A 24,959-nucleotide genomic window follows, 5' to 3' on the forward strand; every position below is an offset into this window, starting at 1 on the left:
ATGCAATTTCATTGCTCTTTTGTTAGTCTCAGCTTGCTCCATTCAGGATTAAAAAAAACCAAACCACCAACAAAAAAACCACATACAAGAGTTCCCACAACTTGCAAGAAAGTGAAACAGACTGGAAGCAGCATTATCTAAAGGCAAAAAGGAACCATTTGTTACTCACAACCCCAAACATTAGAACTGCTTAGTAAAGCAAACTATGTGCCATGTTATTGTTCCTAGTCAACTGCCCCAAAGACTGCAGCAACTTTTAAACACTGAATATCAATTTTTCTGATATACAATAATACTCTTGTCTTTGAACCTTGGACAGAGGACACGTGCTCAGAGATGCACTTCCCACCAGAATCCACCTGAGTATGTAATGATAATCATTTCCGAAACACAGGTCTCACGCTAGTATTGCCACCTTTTCTCTGGCCAATTAGCTTATTAGCTTAGGTTGATTTCTAGTAGTCACAGGTTTTACACAAGACTCTTCCCCATCTCTCAACAGGGGCAGTATTGACTAGAAGGATGCTCGAGTAAGCACACTGCGCTAGAAAGGGTACTTGCAATTTTATTAATGCTACTTGAGCCATCATTCTTCTCTAGCATAAAAATAAGAAGGTGAAGCAAGCTCCTTTCTTCAGATTTCTGCTGACAAAACTACAGTCTACTGTATGCTGCTCTAGTATGGATATAATGGCATCCTGTGATATTTATCTCATAAATAAATATATTAACAAAAAGAATTGTCTTGGATGCGTATCTAACAGAAATCTTGTTCTTACAAAGAACATTTAGCTGTTAGAAGAAGGCATTAGAGGTCAACGGTTTTTTACAAACAATGGAAAAGAAAGCATACTCACAGGGGCTGACATCTCTGTACCTATTTCTATTTTTGTTTCTGGGATGTTTGGCCACTTTACATGGAAAATCACTGGCTTCATGCCTGATGTCCTGAAAGAAACAAAGAGAGAAGTCTTAGATACAAACCCATCTAATATCATCATGTCATTAGCTATTTTAAGACAAATACCCATTTGATTTCACATCTCCATGTGTGGGAGGTCTGGACGGCAAACACTTCGGGCTTCAACTTAAGAACTGAGTTTAAATCTATCAGAATACAATACTAACATTATTTGCATGTTAAAATATTATTAGCTCACAGAATAAAGTAGCAGAACATTTACCAGACATTATGCCTTTACACTCCTGATGGAGCAGGGTCTCTGCCCCAAAGCACTTTCACAGAAACTGCTTTAAGCAACTGTTTCCACTATCAGTGAAAATATCGACTGTACTGCTGACTCAGCAGCAACTAGAAAACGTTCATTGTGATAGAAAAAAAACTTGTTTACCCCCCTTGGCACCAACCACACACACGGAGTGGTGACTCGTCTTAAGATCACTTACATCTTTGTTATCAACAAGATGTCACAAAGCTGCAAATGGCAAACGTTATTTGTATCCAATTCACATGCTTGACTAAAACATATATATCATCTCAAGCATATAATTAGGGTTTCTTTCAGGTTTTTTCAGATGCACATAATAGCTCAGCTACCTCAGAAAATTTCAAAAGTTATAATGAAAAGAATTCTGCTGTCTTTGGACATTGGTCCCAATTTGTAGAAACAACTTCATATTGTAAATAATACTGTGTAAATATATAATTCTTAAAAATTATAGTGCTAGGAACTTCAGGGTGAAGCTTTTAGATTTAACTGAAATTAATGAAAACTGAAGGAATGGATTTACTGTAGAACTGATATTTCAATGGCATAATTAAGTTTAAGGAATCCTAAGACAGACACTGAGCACATTCATGAAAGGAACAAATGAACCCAGCCCAAAGGCCACTAAAAAAATCATCATTAAAATTTAATTATTGAGCTAAATTCATCCCCTTTCATTGGATGAAATTAATTTTGTTCAGTATAGTCAACCAAATGAAGCAGAGTGTAACATTAAGTTATCTGTCCAGATACAGGTATGCTGGAGCACGGCGTTGACCGCGGGGCGGTGCGACCAGCGAGCCGGTTTCTGCACAGGCAGCCGGTGCATTTGCAGGGCTGCTCCTCGGACACGCAGCACTGCACAGAAAGGCTGGGCACTCCTCTGCTCATAGTTTCCCACCAGCTCAGGCTCTAGTCCACATTGTGGTGGCTTTCCAACATCAGAGCAGGACTTCACACCAGCTCAAAACTCTAATCCCTACAACGCGTGCCAAACCGAAGTGGTTTTCTGTTCCTCTCAGTTTTGCATAAAGAAGCATGTACAATGCTGAAGATTTTTTTACATGGGTCATCGACTGCAGCTTATTACTTGTTCATCTTTTTCTACCCATTATTCATACGTGTATCAATTTACATGGAATTCTACGTGTCAAGGGATGAGTTCTGTTTTACACGTACTTGCTCAAAATTAGTATTCTGAAATGGCTCCTCACTGAAATAAGCCCTGACATCAGCTGCTATCTTTTTATAACTTAACACACGGCTGCCAGTATTTCTGCTTATGAAGAATGCAGTCTGGAGAATGTGATCTCGACCGCCGCAGTCTAATATCTCAAACATGAGGCAGCTAAAGTGGACATTTGCATAAATTTGTCTGACACTAAGTTGGTAACTTTGTATTTTGCAGGTGTTTATTTTTCTTCTGTACAGGATTAACAAGAGACAAAAATGGAACCAGGAAAAATGGTTTCCTCTATCTCTAACCGTATTTCCCACAGAGCCTATATATGTTATTTTTTTAAGCCCTAAAAAAAGAAAAAAAAAGGGCAGCGCAACCACCCCACCACTTAGGACTCATGGTCAAATCCACACCTGAAAAGATGGCACATACTCATCTCAGCAATATGGGATAAAAGTGGTTTGGGGTTTCAAAAAAAAAAAAAATCTAAGATCACTTGCAGGATATGAAGCTGACTTCGGTGGAAATCAGATGGCCTTCGACAGAGGAAATTATCAGAGGGACACGATCTCATGACAAGTTACATAAAACAGCTGCATTACAGGCTTTCTTGTGCCTTCCTCAAAACCCTCGGTTATTGCAGGAGTCACAGAAGTCCTGGTGCTCCCAGCTATGAGAGTGGTTTCAGGACATGTCAATAATAGCACCACAGGTTCTCTGTGTTGGAGAAAGCAGACTCATTCAAAGCACTAATATGCTACAAGGACACTGAAGCCAGTGATGTCACACGAACTGAAGCGAGTGGATGGACACGCGGATTGATAAAGTTACGAAACACCTTCTCGAATCACGCTCGTAGTCACACTGCAGAGATCCTGTCATTTAAAAAGGAAGCGCGACATTTCATTTAAAAGGTCGTGCAATATTAAACTTTAAAGAGGAAGGGCTAGAACTGAAGTCAGTTTTCCAAAGTCAAATGCTTCTGGTTTTGTGCATGAGTCATTCCATGCCACTCGTCTCCTGGTTTTAAGTCCGGTACCCTGTGCAAATACCTCCAAAAACTTCAGGGGTGGAAAGAGGAAGTCTGCTGAAGCGCTGTGCTTCAAATGTGAAGTTCTTGTCGCTAATAATTTGCAGCAGTGACTGGAATAAGAGGTTCTTTAGTGCTTTACAGGAGCAGGTTGCCCTCTGTTGCACGAATGGGTTCCACCTGGCCTGACGGCACCACCTTTCCTGCCGCAAAGAAAGGACACACAACCCGCGGGCAGAGGGCTGTGTTGTTCAGACAAAAGGAGTCAGTTGACTTTTCCAGAGTCCCACAGATGTTCATCAGGAGGAGGTGCTCACGGTGGCTCTCAGCCCCTTGTCCCACAGCCCTCTGTAGCAGAATGCCAGACCCTTCCTCCCTTCCCCTGCCAGAACCCCGACAGCAGTGACGCACTCTGCAGCCCACGGCCCTTTCTTCCCATTCCTCCCAGCCTTCCAAAAATTACCCTCAGTTCAGCCTCCTAACCCGTAACCACTCTGCAGCCCGAGGTCTGTCAGTTCCCCGTTTGCTCAGTATTTCCTGCAAGCATTCCGAGCTGTCCTAGCCACCGGCACTCTGCACGACACTGGAGTTGCCGTATGTGAACTCTGAGCACTACAGCACATTTCACTGCTCCTTCCCCACCTTGTTCAGACACCAACGGGAGATAAAGAAAGAGCAGATATACCCCAAAAACTTCAAGTAAGTATCAGGTAAGATCACACACAGAGGTGTTCATGACATCAGTCATTCAAGCCCACTGCAAAGTTCCCCAGATCTGCATGGCAGTATTTCCAGAAGAGAATCTACATGTCCAGTCTAACGACCTTGAGTCTCAACAGAAAGGCTCCTGGGGAACTTGGCAGCAGGACTCAGGTTGATCACACAGTCTTAGCACACCATGAACTCTGGAGCAGCTCAGACTAAGAGGTGATATACTGTCATCTTAACAGTTCTGTTCCTATGGGAAGCAGCAATTGCCAAGATCTTCTCATGGGCTACAGAAACGCACAGCAACCTGTCTACCGAAGCAGTCACACTAAGGAAAGCAATCCACAACAAGTATGTAACGACTTAAAACGTAATTTTAGCTTAAGAGCTTAAAAAAAGAATGTTTCCTCTTAAGGCTAGCACTGAAAAAAAAAAGATGACACTGCTGTAAAAGGTGGAAGAGTAAAAAAAGAAGTTACAGTAAAGTCAAGTGAAAGCTGCTGTTTCTGAGGTGTCATTACAGGCTGATTTCAGAATGGAAATACCCCTACAATTTTATGAGGTGGCAAAGACCTGTACAGAAGACCACAAGAAAAACAGGTAGTACTAACGGATCCATAATAAACGGCTACTTTACACAAATGGGAAAATGTCTTCAAAATCAGTGTGTAACAGAGCAAATTGAGTCATTGAGAAGAAGTGAAGTGACTCTGCTAAGATTTAAATCTTTAAAGCATCACAGATCAACTGCTCATTCAACTCACTTTGACAAGGAAGACTGGACTTCTCATCCTACATTAAACTTTACATCAGGATGTTTGGACAAGGACAAGAAATGAGGATGTAACTTGTAGGTAACAAGATCAGATAAATGAACAGAGAATTATATCACATAACATTAATCTGTTTCACTTTCAAATAAAATACGCTAGTGCTGATTTGCTTATTAATGTCCCACAAAAAAAGCCAGTAGGCTGGTATGCTGAGCTTCTTCCTGAGGTCAAGTAGCATGGAGAGAAAGGGACAGGCTTGTTTAAAGTTCAACAATGCTATGACATGATGTTAAAATAAATAAATAAATAAATAAAAATCACAGACTTGCAACACGATTTTCCTAGAAAGCCCCTTGCTAATTCAGCACCATGTGGGCAATCTGGAACAGGTTGTGGCAGCGCAGCGTAAGCAGCGTTTCTGACACCAGTCAGCTGGTTGCAGGCACGGAAATAACCCCTCAGGAGAATGTAAACTGGGCATGATCATGTTATTAAATCATATCAGCACTCATGAAAGCGTACTAATTTTTTCCGGGCCCACGTTTATTGCAGCTAGCAAGTGTTATAGATTGTTTCTCACCATTGACTAGTTTCAACATGCCTAACTGTAGAAATTAAAGAATTAGGAAAGTGAATCCTGTAGTACTTTATTGTACCCACTTCATCATGGCAGATAACCACACGCTGTAAACGCTCAATTAAACACTTGCACCTGGATGGTTCCTACAACCTGGGTACATCCTTCCAGAAGGGAGAAAGTCAGACTTGTGCCATTTCCAAATTTTAACAGCGTTATATTTATTTTGCATGTTGTCAAAAGGAAGATATTGCTGTAGATTAAATCACTGCAATTCTGCAGAACTCAGCTGTTCCAATTCTCGTATTGCTTCAATGTCACTATCTGCAACGAGTAAAAACTGATTTTGCAGTTCTGATTTTTTTGAAGGTTGCAGCAGAGCCAGGGTGATCAAAGATTCGACTCTAATATTAGGTTAAAGAATTACATGAGACTTCTCAAATTTCAGTAAGTTCAAAATACAGTTTGTCCTTGAAATTTATGACCCATAACAGCAGAAGTTCAGCGTAGCTGGCAGGAACACTCTACTTCTGCTGTTTTGTAGCCATGTACTCACTGCCAAAACAGGAAACAACTGAAAGGAGTGTCAGTATAAGAAAACAACTGAAGTTCCCTTCTTTTTCACGTCCATCTCTGTTTTTCCGCCCAGATATTCAATCTGCTCCAGAAGCGCATCTTAGACATTTTGGGAAGGATAGAGACTTTTGAGAAGGTTAAATGGCTTTTTCTTGACAGCTGTTGTGCAAAAGAAAAGCTTTACTATCTGTATCATCAAACAAAATCAGTGCCAGAAAATAAACCACCATCTCCTTAAAGTGTCAAGAGGTTCTAACTCAGTCGCTCTTGTCCTATAAGAAAAACAATCCCAGAGATGAGATCCAGATCTTGATTTGCCCAAACATTAGAGGTCCCCAGAGAGAGAGTTTTGGTTTAACCTTATCTCAGCCTGGTGCACTGACAGCTGTGTAACTCCAAAGGAAGTTAGCAAATCCAGACCTCCATTTGTTTGCAGCATGGGTTTTGTTTGAGTTTTAAAATGTGTGATTCCTGATCTAACAGGTATTCCAGGCTTCATAAACTGACAACTGTGGCTACAAACAGTCCTCCTTTCCTAGTTACCTAATATTTTCATTCTGACATTTCACGCGCCACCTAACAGCATTATGGCTTTTACAGAGTTACCGCCACACACACACAAACCCCCAAACCCAACGAGGTACAGACCATGTGTGTAGACTTTGCAAGCTGCAGGGAGGGGAGAGTGGAGGAAAAGACGAGATAAAAACTGTAAGTACTAGAAGGTGAAGGAGGGGTGAGAAAAGCTGCTTCTCATACCTCTTCACAGCAAAACCAGGTCACTGTGCTGCTTAACCAGGATATTTTGTAGAGTTCAGACAAGCTGCAAATAACAAGTTGCAAACTGGAAACAAAAGGACAAGAGATGCCCTTGGAACCACAGCAGATAGTTTACAGTTTCCCAAGGGGAGCTCTGACTTCACGAAATAGGAACCATAGAATTTTTTATTTATACTCAGAATCCTCTGCTCCCTTTCACAGATTCTCCATACAGTGTTAGTAACCTCAGGCAATGTTAAGAAAGCAAGACTGTGCTATCACCCCAAATTCCCACATAATCCATTATCACCATTTAATCCTAAAATAGATGAGCTCATCCAACTAAAATAAATAAATAAAAAAATGTAAGACTCTTGCTTTTCAGTGCCCCTTTTTCATCAACAAGGGCAGCTTGATATTAGCTGACAGCTAATTGCCCTGGTTGGCATAGTTAATACAACTAGTAACAGCTGGCATTCATGTGTGAAATTGCAACTTATTTTACAAATTTAATACCTGGCTTATAGAGAAATAATTTCTTTTGTAAAAATCCACAATAAAACTGAGCTTAAAAACTTCCTGTCTAAGAGCAGCCAATTGACACTGTCTCTCTCAGTAGCCAGAATCCTATTTACCAAAAGATAGTAGAAGGCAATGCCATGTTGACATGGTTTAATCTGTAACAGTTTTATCCAAAAGCTCTGTCAGAAGGATAAAGTTGTGGTGGTTTGTGTGTGTGTGTGTGCGTGACACGCATTTGATCAGGCTATGAAAACCCACTTCATCTTTAGTTACAATTAGCAAAATAAAATCTGGATTTTGCTCTGAATTTAACCAGGTAATTTGATGGATGAAAACCCTTGGAGAGCACATGCATACTCTGCACATGAAGAGGATAAACCTACTTCTCTGATTAAGTTTGTAGATGACTGGGCAACTAGAAGTACCTACAAAATGGTCATCAATCCATGATCATTTATTTAGAACAAGGGCTACACTGTTTGGAAGAGCAATAAAAGCTGCTTGAGAGCAGTTATAGAAGAATATTGATGAAAAGGATTTAAGGAGAGTTTTATATGAATCATGGTAAGTACAGTAATAGGTGTATAAAAAACCACCACTAGTTGAGTTAAATCTATTCAATAATAAAGGCACTCAGTAAGTGTTTTGATTTGGTTAAAACTGGAGGATTCAAGCAATTCTGACTGCCTTAGTATTTTGTCAATGAGCATGAGTTTTATGGTAATCAAGTTGAAGAATATTTCATTCTCCATATATATAAAGTTTTTGCGCTTCAATGCAATAGAGCTCTAACATGTCCCTGCATTATTAATCTGTGTAGTGTTTTAACAGATGTTCTCTAAAACAAAATTTTGAAGTGATCTATAGCTACTACCAGCATATTTCAATAATTATAACCCTTTTCATTGTAAAATAACAATTCACCCAAATTCCTCTAATTTCATAAAGTTTTATATGCTGTTTTACATGCTGCAGAATTAAAACCAGGAAAAAAAAAAAAGGTGAAAATTAATTTTGCGTTAAAACTAGAAGGAGCAGACAAAGGAGGGGGGTGGAAAAAAAAAGGTCTGAAGTATTATCTTCCAAGTTTTTCACTCTTTCAGGACCTCCCATCAGGTGGTGGTTCTTCACCTGTCATGACCGACATATGGACAGCCTGTTCTCGGAGCCCCGAAAACAGGTTATCTACCTGGCAGCGGCTAATTGATTTTCAGAAGACTGAGAAAAGGTACTGAAATAAAGGCACGAAAACACTGAGAATTCTTGTTCTATATAGGCACAAACCAGTTGTAAACTTCATCACCGTTACAGGAATTACCCAGAATACTTGTTACTCAGATTTAAATCTCACCTTTAAAAAAAACACAACCTTCGAGAATATGAGAAAAGGCTTTATTATTTTCAGTCATTTCAAGTGATGTCTTTAAAAAAAAAAAAAATTACTCATGCTTTGTTAATACCAGAAGTTTCACTTTGGGCAGAAATCGATATGCAGAAAGTGAATCAGTCGAGCCCGACTTCCTGTAAATTGATTTCTGTACATTGAAACAAGCACATTTAAAACCCTGAAGCAGAAGAATGTTCCTGTAAACGAACACAGGCACACAGTTCCATTTCCTAACTTACCATCCTCTCCTCCCACACCGAAGGCGTGTGCGACTGGATCTGCTCAGGCACAGGGCATGAGAGCCCGTGCTCAGCTGCAGAGACAAAACCGTGCCCATAATGACACTCCTCAGTCCTGTCAGCTGTATGACAGCCCCGTCTGAAGTTGTCTTTTCCCCACTGCTCCAGGTGTTCACTCTGACAAACTGTCTCATTAATTTTGAACAACAGAACAAAAAGTCACCTGTGGATTTCTGAGTTGTAGGTTGGTTTGTTTGTTGGAGTGGGTTGAGTGTTTTTAAATCATGTCTTTCCTAATAAAACTACAGTTGCTGACTTCTTGTCATGCTTAAAAAAAAAAAAAAAAGACATAACAGATCCTTTAACTGAATTACTGCTTCAGAACTTAAACCTGGCCTGGCATCTCAAAGACAACAAGGAAGCATTTTGGACGCAGCTGATACCCTGCAGTCAGACCCACCTCCGTCACCACCACCTGAGGGCCCGCATCAGGCAACACATTCAAGGTCTTACCGGTTAAAAGCTGAACAGTTCTTTACTGATTCTTTTTCCTTATCTCCTATTTTTGACCCCCGCGAGCATGCTGCCCACCAATAAGAATGTACATTTTCAGAATATCTGGCATTTTTATTAGTACTGTTAACAAGGAATTTAAGATGGTATTAAGATACTAGGTATTGTACCAACAGATGTAACACAGGACAACAATCTCCTGCCTAGACAGAGACTCCGGGCAGTTGTTTAGTATGGGATCTGCTGTCGCTGTTTGGGAAGATGATTAACACGCTCATCTAGTGAACTGTGACAGACCTACTACAATTACCAAAGGACCCAGAGCATCCCAGCACAGAAAAAGTTCAGTGGTCATGACGAACAATATCCCACTTTCCACGTCTGAAAGCAAGCAGACCTGCACATTTGAGGAGCTGAAGTTTGAGTCTTTCTACTGAGCTTCGATTAAGATTTTTAAAGAGAGACTTCATTTTAGCTTAAAACATACACTTCACATTTACTGAACTACAAACGAAACTTGTCTGTGGTATTTGTGTCCTTTCACCTTTTCCTGGAAAGTATGTTGACTAAAAGCCAAACAAACAGCACAGCACTTTAGCTGCTTAGTAGACAAACATCACAACCATTTTGCTCAGGACAAATATTTTAAAGAAGCAAAATACAACTACAAAGGTTTTTTGGTTTTTTACTTTTTTTAAAGAAATACCAACATTTGGGCATTTGTCTATCAGCGGTTTAAACATACATTCTTAAAGTCTCCTAGTGGTAAAGAGAAGAAATGCAGAACTTCTGTTTTTCAGAGTTTGATTTTACACCCACACACTACGCGGCAGAACAAACCCCTGAAAGGCAGCTGATGGCAGCTGATTCCCTGAACAAGAGCACAAGGATTTTTCACCCTGGACTCAGCAAACAGGAACATGCTTTTCAGAGTTTTCAGCACTGCTTCCTGGTGTAGATGGATGATGAAGTTCAAATAAAAAGCCATACATATCTCTAATGATGCGGCGTCTACATTAACGTGGTGGTCATCCAGTTACTAGCAATGAGGACCAAAGACTGCTCACAAGTACCACTTGAAAACAGGAAACCAATGACCCCAGAAGTCTTGGTGGGTGCTCAAAATGAACATGAAAAACTAGGTGGAACGAGAGATGGCTACACAGAGACAAATTGATCAAAAACAAAGAATTCACCAGTGTCAGAGAAGCCATACAGCACTAGATGTGCCTGAAAACAGATTATGTGAGTTTTTAAAGAGCTCCAGAATTGTTCTCATATTTACTTACCAAGCTCTACAAATTCAACTTGACTTGGCACCTTACAATACCTCCTAGAAACCACAGTTAATGCAATGAGTAGTAGGGAAAGCAGGAGAATTTGTACGCTCTGAGATTTATCACCAATTCATTTTTGTTATGCTGTTAAAATAGCATTAGAATTTGCATGCAAAGGGAAAAAAAATAGGCTGCATGTAAGAATACGCACGCACATAAGCCTTTGCAAGCTCATTAGAGACTCCAAGTTACAAAAATACCCTTCTAGGTCTTATGAAGGAAAATACCATACATGTTTTCACATCACTGCCTTGTCCTTTGGATGCTCTAGTGTCAGGTTTGTTGTTGTTGTTGCTGGCATTACACTCCAAAATAAATATTTATATCAACTTGGACTGCTAAACATTAAAGGCTTTCAATGAGAAAGAGACAGGCCCTTATGCTAGACTAGTAATTTTGATTTACTCTATGTCTTCCAAATAGCCAACTGTGTCCCCAAAAAATGCAAATGCACCGGTTAATGAAGTCACCCATTGAAGATGGTCAGGAGGCACCTCTTGGTTGCTATTATGGATGCTACTTGTGTTCTCCAAGCAGATTAGATTTCATCCTCAATGCTCGAACTCATTAGGTTTCTAACTTAGGAGTCAATGTTTCTCACTTCCATTTTAGGAATCCAACCACTTTGCTGTCAGGCTCTTGGGTTGACAGCTGTGTTGGAGCAACGATATATTTCTCCTTTCAGAAGGGAGGCTATTTCTCCGAGCAATTTTTTTAGGCTCTTGTAGGAATGCTTTTGTCTTCCCTGGTCCCCAGAGGCAAGGGAAGAAAGTTTTAGATTAGCTTCCCTACCCCATCATTAGCGCTATAGAAAAAAGAATTGTCATTGGAAGCGGCCACCATTCAGAGCCACGGGAGACAAGCCTGGAAGTCATGCCTTTCCTTCGCACTTTTGGTGATAAAATCTTTCTAAATACAAAAGCACTTCTAGATGAATTGTCAATCGCCTGTTTACCACGATGACACAAAACCAGAAACAAGAGGATTATTACTTAGGAATCAGGACTTCTGGAGTTTGCCTAGTTTTTATTTTCTTGATGTGAGTTGGTCTGAAAGTCTCTTACCATCATGAAAAACAGAAGTGAAAATAGGATTTTGTGAAAACAGGATTAATTTGCAAGCATCATCTTCTACACTCAACACTGACTGAAACTAAATTCAGATCTTTACTGTAATGTAGAGGACACAGTAAGCAAGCTATTGGTGTTAACAGAAGCAAAGAGGAATTGAAGTAGTTTTTCTAAGACTTAATTCTTATCTCAAGTTAAACTAGTTATATAAGCCTTTAGAAAGTACAGTCAGTTAAAGCAGTTGTAGACACCCGCTCGCCATATGTTATGGTAAAATTAGACTGATTTTTTTTTTAAAAAGCAACAAATTTATGCATGAGGTATGTCTACTCAGTATACACAGATTTTGAGGGAAGCTTTTGCTTATCCAGTAGTCGTTGCCAAAGGCACCAAGTACAGCTTACCAGGAAAAATAAACCAGTTCAGAATGTAATTTTGAAGTTAATCTTGACAATACCTCATTAACTGTAAGCACTTTACACAAAGTAAGCTCCACCAGCATTGTTTTCCGAAATTTTATTAGTGCAGTTATTTCATAGTCTGCAGAAGTACAGTTAACTGCAATGATTTTTAGATTTCAAGATAGAATTTATAGTAATTTTTATAGGACCTGTACAATATCTCAAGGATCAACAGAGAAGCATCTAGAATGCAAACAACAACATGTAAGAAATTATTGTATAATGGAGAAAGGCGACTTTCTTCGAGGGCAAGAAAAGGGGGAATATGTATGCCAGACTGATTATATGTAAACAACTTCCAGAAAATAACAATTAACTCATTCCAGGGCTCAGGCCTCTTCCTCTGAGGAAGCTTTCAGTTTGAATTCATACAAGTCATAGACATGATTTTAGTGTTAACACAGCCCACATGCCACTCGAAGTGTTCTGTTGTGTCTATATATCCACACTGTTTGTTCAATTTAAAAAGTAATGGACTGGTTGCACTAAAAATGTTTATTTTACCTAGTTATTCAGCATGATAAATGCACTTTTTTTTTTGAAATTAATAACATGGGTACCATTGAGAACTAGAGACATTATAAGCTGCCTAAAAATAGTAATTTGAATTCCTAGCTTAGTCAGCTTGGCAGAAACAGCTGTGTTCACTGTAACCTCTAATTAGTTTGCATATTATAAGAGTTCCAAAGGTTATTTCCCTCCCAGAAACCTACTAAATTAGCCTTCACAGCACAATACTGTTACTATATCAAATGCAACAGCAACAGATTATTCAGACTTTAGAGACTTATCACTATTTTTTCTGTAACGTTTCATTTATAAAGGCATATATTCTTATTTGATAAGGTAAAAGCAATCTTCTCTCTATCTGGAGCATTCAGAAAAGCCTCTCTTGAAAGCAAAAGGTCCAGCTCACAGTCGCTTGCTTATGAACATGTGCTCCTTGTTACAATAGCTGTGAGCTCCAGTTTCAGTGATCAATGCACAGTGTTCATGTAGCTCCTGTACCTATTCGGCACTGTCCCACCAACAGTCAAAATATCATCGAATTTACATGGCAGAAGTAGTGGCAAGCCAACGTTGAGCATGCTTGGATACGAATTAACAGCCGGATTTTAAAATTAAAACATAGGTGGCTCTATACCAGATGCACTGCATGTCTGCAGACTCCGCAGAAACAGGTATATCCGTGATGAAGAATGAAAGATGAGGAGCAACGTGCATTATCACAGTGCATTTAAGATTGGCATTTACAAATTAAGTCACATTTAAGCCATCACATTTTCGATGTATAGATGTTATGCCAGTTTTTTTATTAGTATTTTTATAAGCAGGAAAGGTAAGAGAACGGTTTCTTGAAATCTATTGCTATTGGTAAAAGCATATTTTAAAATCTACTTTTTCTAGATACAATTATGAAAAACTACTGTAACATTAAAATCTCAGACCACATCAGTATTATTTTTGTATTTACAATACTATGGGGCAGGCAACAGCCATATTTCCAACTTTTTATTAATTCCATCAAAATTCTCAAAGCTATGAGCTCGTATAGTGGAGGTAGTACTAAAACACACAGGGAAGGAAGCGGCAGAGATTGTTAAATAGGAAGTTGTGAACTCTGCATTACCTATTTAAAAAAAAAAGAAAAAAGATATCTACATCTTATTTAGTGGTAAACTTCATTTCCTTGAAGATGTTTGTACCATACGCTGTTTTACTGGCTTTCTTGAGATGCATTTTAAGTTTAAAGTGTGAGTGGGAATTACTAGATTTCTTTAGTATCAATAAACCCTGTTCATTCAAAATGATGAACCGTATGTTACAACAGGTACCAGCTCCATAATATAAGTGGGTTTCCCTCCTGTGTTCTGTTTCTTCCCTACAAATTATGGTATAATACAAAATCCCAGCAAGCTCTAATCTATGGCATAAGAATGTTGGCCATCAATAAGAACACAGGCAATGGAACTAAAGATTCATTCTCCCAAAACATACTTATGACACCATTACCAAAACCTTTTTACTATTTCTAACATAATGAGATTCAAGTTTACAGAGGATATACAATTAACGGGATTGCACAAACCATGTTCATGCCTCTGCCTGCAGAGAAAGGCCAAACATGAGCTCTGCTCCAACAAAAGAAGCAGCAAATAGTCACATTTTCAGTTGTTATGTTTTTCAGCATACTGCCCAAATCTGTATTTAGGAACTTTAAGTAGCTGTAACCACTTAACTACTATTCCCAGAAAGAAGTTACAAGTATCCTTTCTTAACCTCATTTCAGGAAAGACTTTTGGACTGAGATTTGAAGAAACACACCGGATCACAAATTTGCATGAACAGTTTGTTTCAGCTGGGATGTGTTGAACATGGCTGCTGCTGGTATAATCACAGATGCTCACTTCGCTGTACTTATTCAAATTCGGAAAAGAAAATTTTAGCGATGGTGAAAAGCATACTGAATCCATTGAATGGTGCAACATACAGGTTGCCAAGTTACTGCAATGCACACAAAAACCTGCTGAGAACAAACAGTACTGCTGAAAACAGATGTTAGATAAAGCAGAATTAGGATACTCCTCTTTTCTCACGACTGTCTAATACGTGTCTAGGAAACCAATCTAAGCTACGCTAGTTTAATATTAAAGCTTAGAGCTTTCTAAAGCTGAGATGATCAGCTCACGATCTATGGACCAAACACAGTTTTGGGGATAAGTCAAATGCGGGTGCCATTTCCCCGGTCCCCACAAACACGAGCCTACACATCTGTTCACCTGACGATACGGCTGCCAGGTCACACAAGCGCTGAACGGGCCACGGGACAAAAGCACAAGCACGTTGGTCGATGAAATGACGGGGACAGAACAGACTGTCCGGGCTCCACGTGGCTCCAGGACAGCAGGGTTGTGCACCTCTGCTCTGCACCAAGGTTTAACAGAACTTGCACTTAAAGCTGAATGTTTACACAACTACTTCCACAGTAGTAAACTGTTCTAAGAAAAAAAAAAAAAAGAGAGAAAAATCGATACTTTTTTGGAAAGAGAAACTTAACCCTTAAATGCTGACAGCAGAGATGTAACATTTACTGAACTGACATTTCAGAGAAGTTAAGCTACTTAGATTTGAGGTAGGTTTCTAAGTGCTTTGCTTTACTAGCTGCCCTCTCTAGTCACAGTGGATATTGATACTGCATTTTACTTATCATAAGCACAATTTCTAGCGTGTATAAGCCTTTACTTCTCACACAGGAAAGGTAAATAAAAGTATGTCTTCAGAAAAGACAATGTGTAAGAAAATCTACCTACGGCCAACAAGCCCGAGAACTTCCTGTGGAAAGGATACAACCCCTCCCTTAACCCCAAACCAGCCAGACCTTAAATGCTAAAATTTATTCTATATTTTTTTATTTCTCCAAGCTGCAAAGCAATACTTTATGATGCTGACAGAACCAATCCTGTGCTACCAGAGACTGTTCTAACTGTCGTTGCAGTGAGGGAGAGCTTTCACCCCCAGCTCCGCAGATCATCTCCCCATTTGAAAGCAAATGAGAGTTTAAAAAACAAACGTCAGTGTTAAACTGGCACATCCCGTAACCAAGACAAGCTTCCTCAGACACCCTAATGCAGGACAGATTAGCACTCTGGACTCCGGTGCATGAGGAAGCCTGCAAAACTCAACAAGCTAGGCCTTCAAAGGACCATGTAATCCTCCCCATGCTAAAGAAACAGATTTGCGAGTGAAGGTAAGTTGCCTGGATCAGATGAGATAAACAGTTTTGCTGCTTCATGCATCTACTAATACTGCAAGTTTAAAATAATTCGTCCTGGGAACACCAATTGATTTAGCAAAGCCACGCAACTGTCATAACTTCTCCCTCGACACGGACAGCATCCTCTCGGGAACGGCGGGACGCGGGTTCCTCCTCTGCCCCTCTCCCGGCCCCGGCGCAGCACTCCACCCTGCCCACCACACCCCGCCTGGCTCCTGCTCATCGTATTCCACTTGCTGTCAGCCACAGTCAGCCAGCGGTCTTGACTAAACATCCTTTACCATTTGGTGGATACCTCAAACTCTCATTTGCAGTCTTAGCACATGTCCGGAACACTTATGGGGACAAAAAAGAAATACAAAACGCAGTAACTTCCAAGTACCTTTAAAACGCCCTTCACCCCATCACATCCCTTTCATTCCCCTACCCCCAAAAGACTGTTACATCGAAGGCTTCTGAGCACTGATCCACAACTAAAGGTTTTTGACTATTAGAATCACACAAAAGTGCCTCCTCTTAAACAGTGCTGAGGGCAAAGCATTTTTACTAGAAGATTAGATTATTTTTCTCTAAGCATTCCAAGATAGAATTTTGTGTGTAGAGAAATAGTTTTACATGGAGAACGCGTTGTTAGCAAAGACTATAGTATAAGAAAACCCTAAAGATGTAGACATCATTACATGAAAACAATAAATATTTGAGTGCTTGCTTCTAACTAGGTAGTAATATTAACTTACTTAGCTACTCTTAAAAAACATAATAAGCACGTAACAGTTTTACCACCCCAAATCCCCACTTTATGTGGTAGACAGCAGACACAACAGCAAATAAGGAATTTCTTGCCGTCAGTCAGTCACAGCAAAGCAACCCATAGATTGGACTGTATAACACAATCAAGTAAAGCCCAGCATAATGGACTCGGCTCCTAACAGAGGCTCTGTATAGCTTTACACAAGCTATAAACAAGAAATTGATGACAAATAAGGCATTAGTCAGTAGTTTCCACGAAGTCTTTCTGCTCTGCCTGCTTCTTAACAAGCTTTAAAAAGACTTGTAAGATTAGACCTCTCCACTCATGCTCTCACGTCGGCTAATAAATCCAGTAATTTAGCAGCTGTAAAGATTTTACATATTTTCAACCTCCTGTTCCAGTCTTTCACCTCTGCTGAAAACAAGACGAGCCTGATGGACACAGAACAAACAAGCTGCAGAACCAGGGGGCAGCCCCCCAAACGGCCCGGTTCCTGAGCCTGGTGCAGCCAGACAGCTGAGCGCAGCGGGGTTTCCAACCGCTGGCTGCTCAGAGCCGCCCCCTGCCCAGCCTGCTCACCGCCCACCTCGCTGGCCCCACCAGCCAGGCCCAGACCGCCATGCACTCCTCCACAGCTCAGCTGCCCGGCATCAGAGTGCTTATTGTACAAGAACCGAAAGCAATCGCTATCTAAAGGGAAATCAGTCATGAGCCATCTATGTAATATTGCTCACAGACAAATCAAACCACCAATGTCCCCCAACTCGATATTGCATGTTTCAGCACACTACCAACTCAACCACAGCTAAGGTTGTAATGTGCAAGGATAAAGAAGATGGGTTTTTTGGTTCCCAACACGTGTTGTCCTTCACTTATTTACTGTCACAATTTTGAAACAGTACAAGGGCAGAACTGCTCTGGTCATGAGACACTTGAGGCCGATTCTGAGAAGGTACCAATACTGGGAATGAAAACATTGTACAAGTTGGAACAAGATTCTTGTTCATGTCACCCTACAGACACCACTGGGCACTGCGCAGTTCTAGGTAGCAACTGCGATTTAATGTGAAAATTCTCTGTTGTCAGAAGTTTGAGAAACAAGCGACAACGTTGCTTTCTAACTTAATTAAACTGTAAAGGGAATAAACAAGAATGTTTTCTAAAGTTGGGTAACTGTCCACTCTCCCACCCTTTGCTGGTTAAAACGCTCCCCATTTTTCTTCAGTTTCTGGAAATATTCAGAAAATTTCTGAAATCTGTATATGTGTACGCTATGTAGTATTTTTCTGGTTCTTGCTCCAATGACGCACCCTTGTTTTCTTTCCAAAAGAAGTTCCTCTTACCAAAACCTCTTGCACGTGTCAGAGTTCTGTTTTTCCAGTAGCCCCATCTTCAGTCATTGATCCCTGTGCAACGCAGAGCAGGGATGTGCAGTTCTGCACAAGGATGGCATAGGTTCAGTCCTACTTCAAGCCGCTGCAATGGCTGTACAGAAGATAGTGGAAAAAATGGGCCTTACACAGTATAATGGCATCGAGATCTTCTGAACTAGTATGGGTTATTTTTCCTGTCAGAAAAAGGAAGTATACTCTTCCTTAGTCGAAGATGCATTTTTAAAATAGATTTCACATTTTACTTCCTGTGATCACATTAAAAGGTCACACTGTTTATGCTACTGTAACCTGTTACTATGGGATTAGAAATGATATAAACAAGCAATTCTCCTTCAAATGTGCCCAAGGGAAGAAGGTTATGGGAACATTCCTCTTTATGTGTAGAACGCTTGTTCTTGTTCCAAATAAATATAAAGAATCAGAGAAACAGAGTGTCTTTTGTAGAATGGCTCACAGCATCAAGTACTTGATGAATCAAGCACTTCACAGAGCAGCATAAAGTTCTGTGAACTTGAGATACAAGAAAAAGCACCTGAAAGATCACAAATAGAACAGCTACTTTATGTTCAAAATACTACTATTTAGTAGTATTTTTGACAAGCAACTATTTTAGTCCAAAAAATATAGTGAGTTTCCTTCCCATAGGGGACAGTTTCCCTCTGCTTGCAGTGAGACCCGCACAGCTCTACACTCACACTGGGACGGCACGCAAGTTTTTCTATAATTGCATATACTGGCAGAATGCAAAACCTGCTTTGTACTTGCTTTATTTCCTATCTCTACTTACATAAAAACCGTTTTAACTTTCTTCTAAGTACAGGAAAAAGACCACACCACACGATTCAAATCTGATTCACGAATCTCTTAACAGTTGGTGAGACAAGTAAATCTCCTGATCATTGATCTCTTCACCCCCAGTGCTCAAGGTGACTTTTTACCCCTTGAACCACGTGTTCCCAAAGCATCCACAACAACCAAGAACTGAGACAACTATGGACCTACTGAGAGGCCTGGATCCTAAGACAGAAGGAAAGACGACATCCTATATACAAAGTAGAGATCCAGTTTCAGTCCCTAACAAGGGAATCAGGCCGCTGCAATGGATCGGTATCCTACCTAACTAAATCCAATATGAGATTAATGCTGGATTCAGCTGAAAGGTTTTTTTTCCTCTCTCTACTGTCTTTCATGAAAGATATGCCCAACTAGGAAGCTGAACTGTCTAAATAGTTTTTTCATTCCATAGGTTAACAAATCAGTAATTAAACGAGGTATATGTTCAGTATCAGTGACACCAACAAAATTCTGCTTAAAAGTATGGTATAATTTATCACGCCAATGAGGACAGGTAGAAGACAGCAAGAGAGTATACGTTAAAAAGAAAAGCCACCAGAAAAAAACCCCACACAATTTGGGAGGAATCACATCTGACAGTGTTGATGATAAATATGGAGTTGAAAAACATATAAGGGCTCTAGCTGCAACAGTTAAGAACACAGATCTCTCAAGTAAGCTGGCTGTATTTATGCTGCTTCCATAAGTAGTGGCCCTTTACCAGCTCACAACTCCACAACTAATGAATGCAAACCCAATAAAACTTATGGAAATAATGTTTATCAGTCCGTATTCTAGCATAAAGTACTGTGCAAGGTGAAAGCATATGGCAAATAGAATCTACAGAATTAGAAATAAGCAAAAAATAAAGACAATTAAAAACCTTTCCAAAAGTTTCATATGATGCTAGCTCATTTTCCTTCCCAACAAGGACACCACATTTTTCACTGCTGTCCTAGGAACCTTTTTTCTCAAATGCAGAAAGCACAAACACAATTTGAAAGTAGACCAGCTATCACTATTAGCAGAATCACATGCATTTCCAAGAATCACTTCTATCACTTTTTCTTAGCATAATATGATAGGGAAGCTGTTGAATCTTAGCTGTGTTTTGCGTGGGTGAGAGAAAAAGCACATCTAAATTCACAGGGTTTGGTAGAAAATGAACTGGCATTTGTAGTACATGATCTACAAAGTGAACACACAAAGGCATTCTGATGCTGTATCACAGTGCCTCTCCCAGCCAAACCAGCAAAGGCATGTCTGCTGGCACCAGAAAGATAAACAGAAAATGTTTCTTGTGCAAATCAACATGAAACAAGGTGACCAATGACTAAAAAAAAAAAAACAAAAAAACTCAATGGTAAGCGCTGTAAATATCCAAGCTTACAGATCGGATCAAGTTTATATTATTAATTCTGAATACTGCAGAAAATCTGTTTCTACATTTTCATAAACTTGGTTCTTTTAGGAATAAATGCACACATTGTTCGCTAGGGCTGCTTTCCTCTGCCAGTGATGCTGTACACACTTTTACAGAGGTGCAGATACAAACGTTCTAGTCTAATAGTTCTAGTCCAGTCTAATATTTTTAAAATAACAAAGTTTTAAGTTCATGTAATTCTGTAAGATGTGAACACTGACAGCACTTCAGATCAGCACTGAGGACGACACAAAACCTCAATCCTCTAACGTCTGTCTTGCCTCTGTTTTTACAAACCTTTTTCCAAATCAGTATTCCAGAAACAACCAGAATGAAGCAAACTTTAATATGAAATCCTACACTTGGGAACATTCTAATTAACCACTTCAGCCAAGGGGTTGGGGTTCTGTTTGTTTGCTTTGTTAATTTGTTAGGTTTACGGCACAATATTCAATTTTCAAGTACTTATCAATTTGTTGTTAATAAGTCTCCTACTCAACTCACAGTTTGAAAAGCTTTCACTCTATGCAGAGAAGTTATCCCTTGCACTGCTGGACAACAGGCCTCTGTTTTAAAAGAGCAGAACAAAACTGCAAGAAAGACGATGGTCACAGGAGAAAATCCTCCTGAGATGTTGAACTGCCTGAAGCATTACAGGAGCTGAGCTAACCTAACTTGCAATACTTTTTGAAAATCCCTAAACGCATAAACCCCCAAACCCTACTAGAAAACTACTTAATACATTATCAGTAACAGAATACCGATACTGTACACGTTTTTTGTTCCTTCTCTTCTGTGCTACAAAAGGCAGAAAAGTAACGTGGTTTAAAAAAAAAAAAAAGTAGCTCTCTAACACTGTGTTGAATATAAATCTCATTTTGCAAATGGTGAGACTAGAGAAAAAACTAGTTTATTTGACTATGAGAAAACAAATTCAGTGGCATATCTGGTGACTGAAACAACCCATCCAATTCTCACATTCACTGGAGTACAAGCAACAGCATGACTTCAAGCTTTTACCCCTTTTTACAGATTTTTTTTCCTCCTCCATTTTCTTTTAATTAAAAGACGTATAATATGAATCATACAGGAATTCTGAATTTCAAGGAACCAGTTAGCATCCTTAGATATTTAATGAGGTCAAATTCACAGTCCAAACAGATTATTATGTCATGCCAGTGACACTAATCTAAAATGTGGGGATTCGCATGTTTCCAAGAAACCAGCAGTGGTATTTCAGTGTAAACCAAGTCTCAGCTAAAGAGAACCCTTGGAGAAAGTCCATTTGCAAAGCAAGTATTACAAGAAAAGATTTCATTTTAGTGTTTAGTTAACTATAGGATGAACTGCTAATTCAAACCTACTCAGAATATTTATAAAGTTATTTTAGTTTCAAAAATACTTGGTCTACCACTACCACACTTTATTCTCTACTTACAAGGGCTATTTCTATTTGAATGTAACATCATTTGGCACGTGGCCAACACTGCATTCTCCTTAACTGTCATTTTCCTTCTATATATACATACCCTTAGAGCAGACAAAGAAAGAGGAGTAAGTAACATATGGAGGAACACATTAAAACCACAAAAACCTTCTGAAGGTGCTCAGAAGCAGGTGTAGCACTGTCTGCACGCTGTCTAATTTCTAGATTTTTAGCAAATGGTATCCCCTTAACAATAAGCTGTCACACGCTCCATTTTTCAATGTTCTACTTACAGCAATGCTATCACAGGATATTTGGATTCAAGTACTTAGATTTTAAACTTTGAAAAACAAGCAAAACTAAGCGGCTCAGTAGCTCCATATAACAGGACTTGTGCAATCTCAAATTCGCCATCAGTAGACACAATTGGTCTTGATATGAAAAACTTAGCATAACTAATCAATGCAGGAGGGCACCCTGAAACATCCTCAATAGCACAAAACACTGCACTATCACTTGCAATTGAGAGTAAACTCAGGTTCTCAGAGAGGATATTGACTTTGCAAGCCACAGAGACTTCACTACTTCATCATCATTTGCCTCTGCTTCTACAAAAGACACTCGTATCAAGATTCAGTGGCTGTAGAACACTGGAAAACATGGACTATCTTCAGCTGTATTGAAGGAAAAAAAAAAAAAAAAAAAGAGAGACTCCCTGAAACCATCATTCTAAACCAGCTTTCCATAACCAGAGCCAATTAAGCTAAGCCCCAGATGAATCAACATAGCATGAATTAAGAAGTGGCAAGGCATGCATGCAGAGACCTGCACTTTCAAGTAGCAAGAACTGGCAGAATAAAGCACAAAGATGCATTTATAATAAGTCATGCTCATGCCACAATTTATCTGCTGCAAAGAAGTTTAAAGTTTTTTAGCACCAGAGCAAAGGAGTAACCCAAATCTTACAGAATGCAGCAGCACAAAGTCTGAACCCTCACTGCAGTTTATAAACCAAAAACACTAGTAGAATTTCCTGTTCGTTTACTTTAAATACACAACACAACCACACTATTATACATCTACAGGGTCAACCATTTCACAGTTTACTCTCCACATTAAAACCTATCTACATATTCTATAAATATTTGTCCAGAGACAGTGAATACACAAAAATCTTCCCATGGCTTTCCTCACTTGACAGAGATCCAAAATATGCATGATAGTTTTATACCTTCCTCTCATAATATGAGTAAAGCTTATTAACTTTCACAATTTCTAGGATTTTAATTTGGCTTAGAGAAGTGTGGGAAAAAATGTAACATTCACATTCATATTAGTTTAAAATACCCTCAAAAATTAATAAAGAAACCGAGAACAGTTATATGTCTCTTACAAGCATCAAACCAAACTGTATCTGCACTTCAGCTTTCCAGAGCACACCCAGCAGCGTAGTTAGTTCTGGTTTCAGTATACTCACTTGCAAACATATTTGAAAGTCTAGACTGTACTCAGTTCTTTTTATTTTATATTCTACTGACTATAAACTTAGAAAAGAGTGCAAATTTTAATTTAATTTTGCTACCTTCACATGGAAAACTGTATGAGCTGTCCCCATAGATGTTTCTGTAAAACCAGGAGTCAGCTCTGCCTCCAGCCATAGGGGATCCCTAGCTGCACGGCACAAGAGTAGATAATTAAGAGGTGTCTTTACTGTTACTGATAAGCACATCCAAGTCAGTATCATTAGCCAACATACTAACATCAACAATATCTAGCTTATATAAACACTAGAAGCAACTCTACCTGTATTTGAGGGTTGTGTTTTTAAGATACTATCTCATTCTACCACCATGTCTAAGAAGTTAGAAACTAAAATACCTCCTAAAATTCTGAAAGACTTCTGCATATAAAATTACTATGAAAATCTGATATTGCACTCACTGTGAGCAAATCAAAATCAAATGTTCCTTTGATATTCTGGACAAATATCTCTTTTTCTCTCCTGCTCTAACGGTAAGCCTAAAGAGTGCTTTTCTTAGCTTTGGGCTATTGCTTTTTTGTTGTGACATCTCCAGAGTGAATGCTTTTCATTCCTATTGATGCTTCTAATGATATTTATGCAGGGTGCATATCATTCACTCACCCTTAAGCATTTGTTTTCTGTTGCATATCTTTACCACAGTATCGCATTGCAAAGCTCACATTTAACCTGCTGTCCATTTTCCTTTAACTTATGGTTTTCTGGAGGAGGACTTCAATTTGAATGATCTTATGCCTAGATCAGGTCTCATTTTATTAGGCATCTTCTAAGTGTGCTTCTCTACAATATAAGCAACGGCCAGAACCAGACCAGTCCTTTTTATCTGTCGGGTCTCTGAAAAATTTTTGTGGGATCTCATGGCTCACAGTTCATGTAGCAAGGAAATCCAGATGAAATTAAGGGACAGTATTGGATATTAAAAACAAAACAAATCCAAGAAAACAAAAACAACAAAACATGGAAAACTTCATCAGTGTTCACCGTGTTTTGACCAGCTGCAGCAGAGAATAGTTATGCTAAGCATGCAGTGCCCAAGACACGATTGTCACAAAATCACCTACACAATATCTTCATTTTGAAATGTTTTTGTCTCCATTGTGCAATTACTTATGCTTAAAAGAAGTAATCTATTTTTTTTTCTTTGACAACTGTACTATTATCATAGCTGAACATAGCTTCCCCTTGTCCAAAAAAAAAGAAGCCTGGACAATTTTAAACCTTCAAAGTCACGTGGCTCCCAGACAAGTCTCCCTGTAGTATTCATAATTCCTCCCCTAGATACCGTGCAGTTCTGTATCTCTAGATAATAGATTTAGCCAAGAAACAAGAGGAAGTGACTGTCAGTAAATTGCATTATGCTTCACTCGGAATACGGGTGAACATTTTTGGAGCTTAGCAGTTACATTCATGACACCTAGATACTGGGAGCCTGTGGTACAATTAACTTGGGAAAAG

General features: G+C 39.3%; 1 protein-coding gene across 1 annotated transcript in view; it reads right to left on the minus strand.

Moving 5' to 3' along the window:
* The window catches only part of PTPN1 (protein tyrosine phosphatase non-receptor type 1), a 38,819-nt gene that overhangs the window by 11,784 nt on the left and 2,076 nt on the right, over positions 1 to 24,959 (minus strand). The window contains exon 2 of the mRNA XM_065645882.1: positions 858 to 948. Within this exon, the coding sequence (XP_065501954.1) occupies positions 858 to 948 (91 nt within the window). The remainder of the gene's footprint in view (positions 1 to 857; positions 949 to 24,959) is intronic.

This window comes from Caloenas nicobarica, chromosome 15 (assembly GCF_036013445.1).
Source record: "Caloenas nicobarica isolate bCalNic1 chromosome 15, bCalNic1.hap1, whole genome shotgun sequence".
NCBI classification, from domain to species: Eukaryota; Metazoa; Chordata; class Aves; order Columbiformes; family Columbidae; genus Caloenas; species Caloenas nicobarica.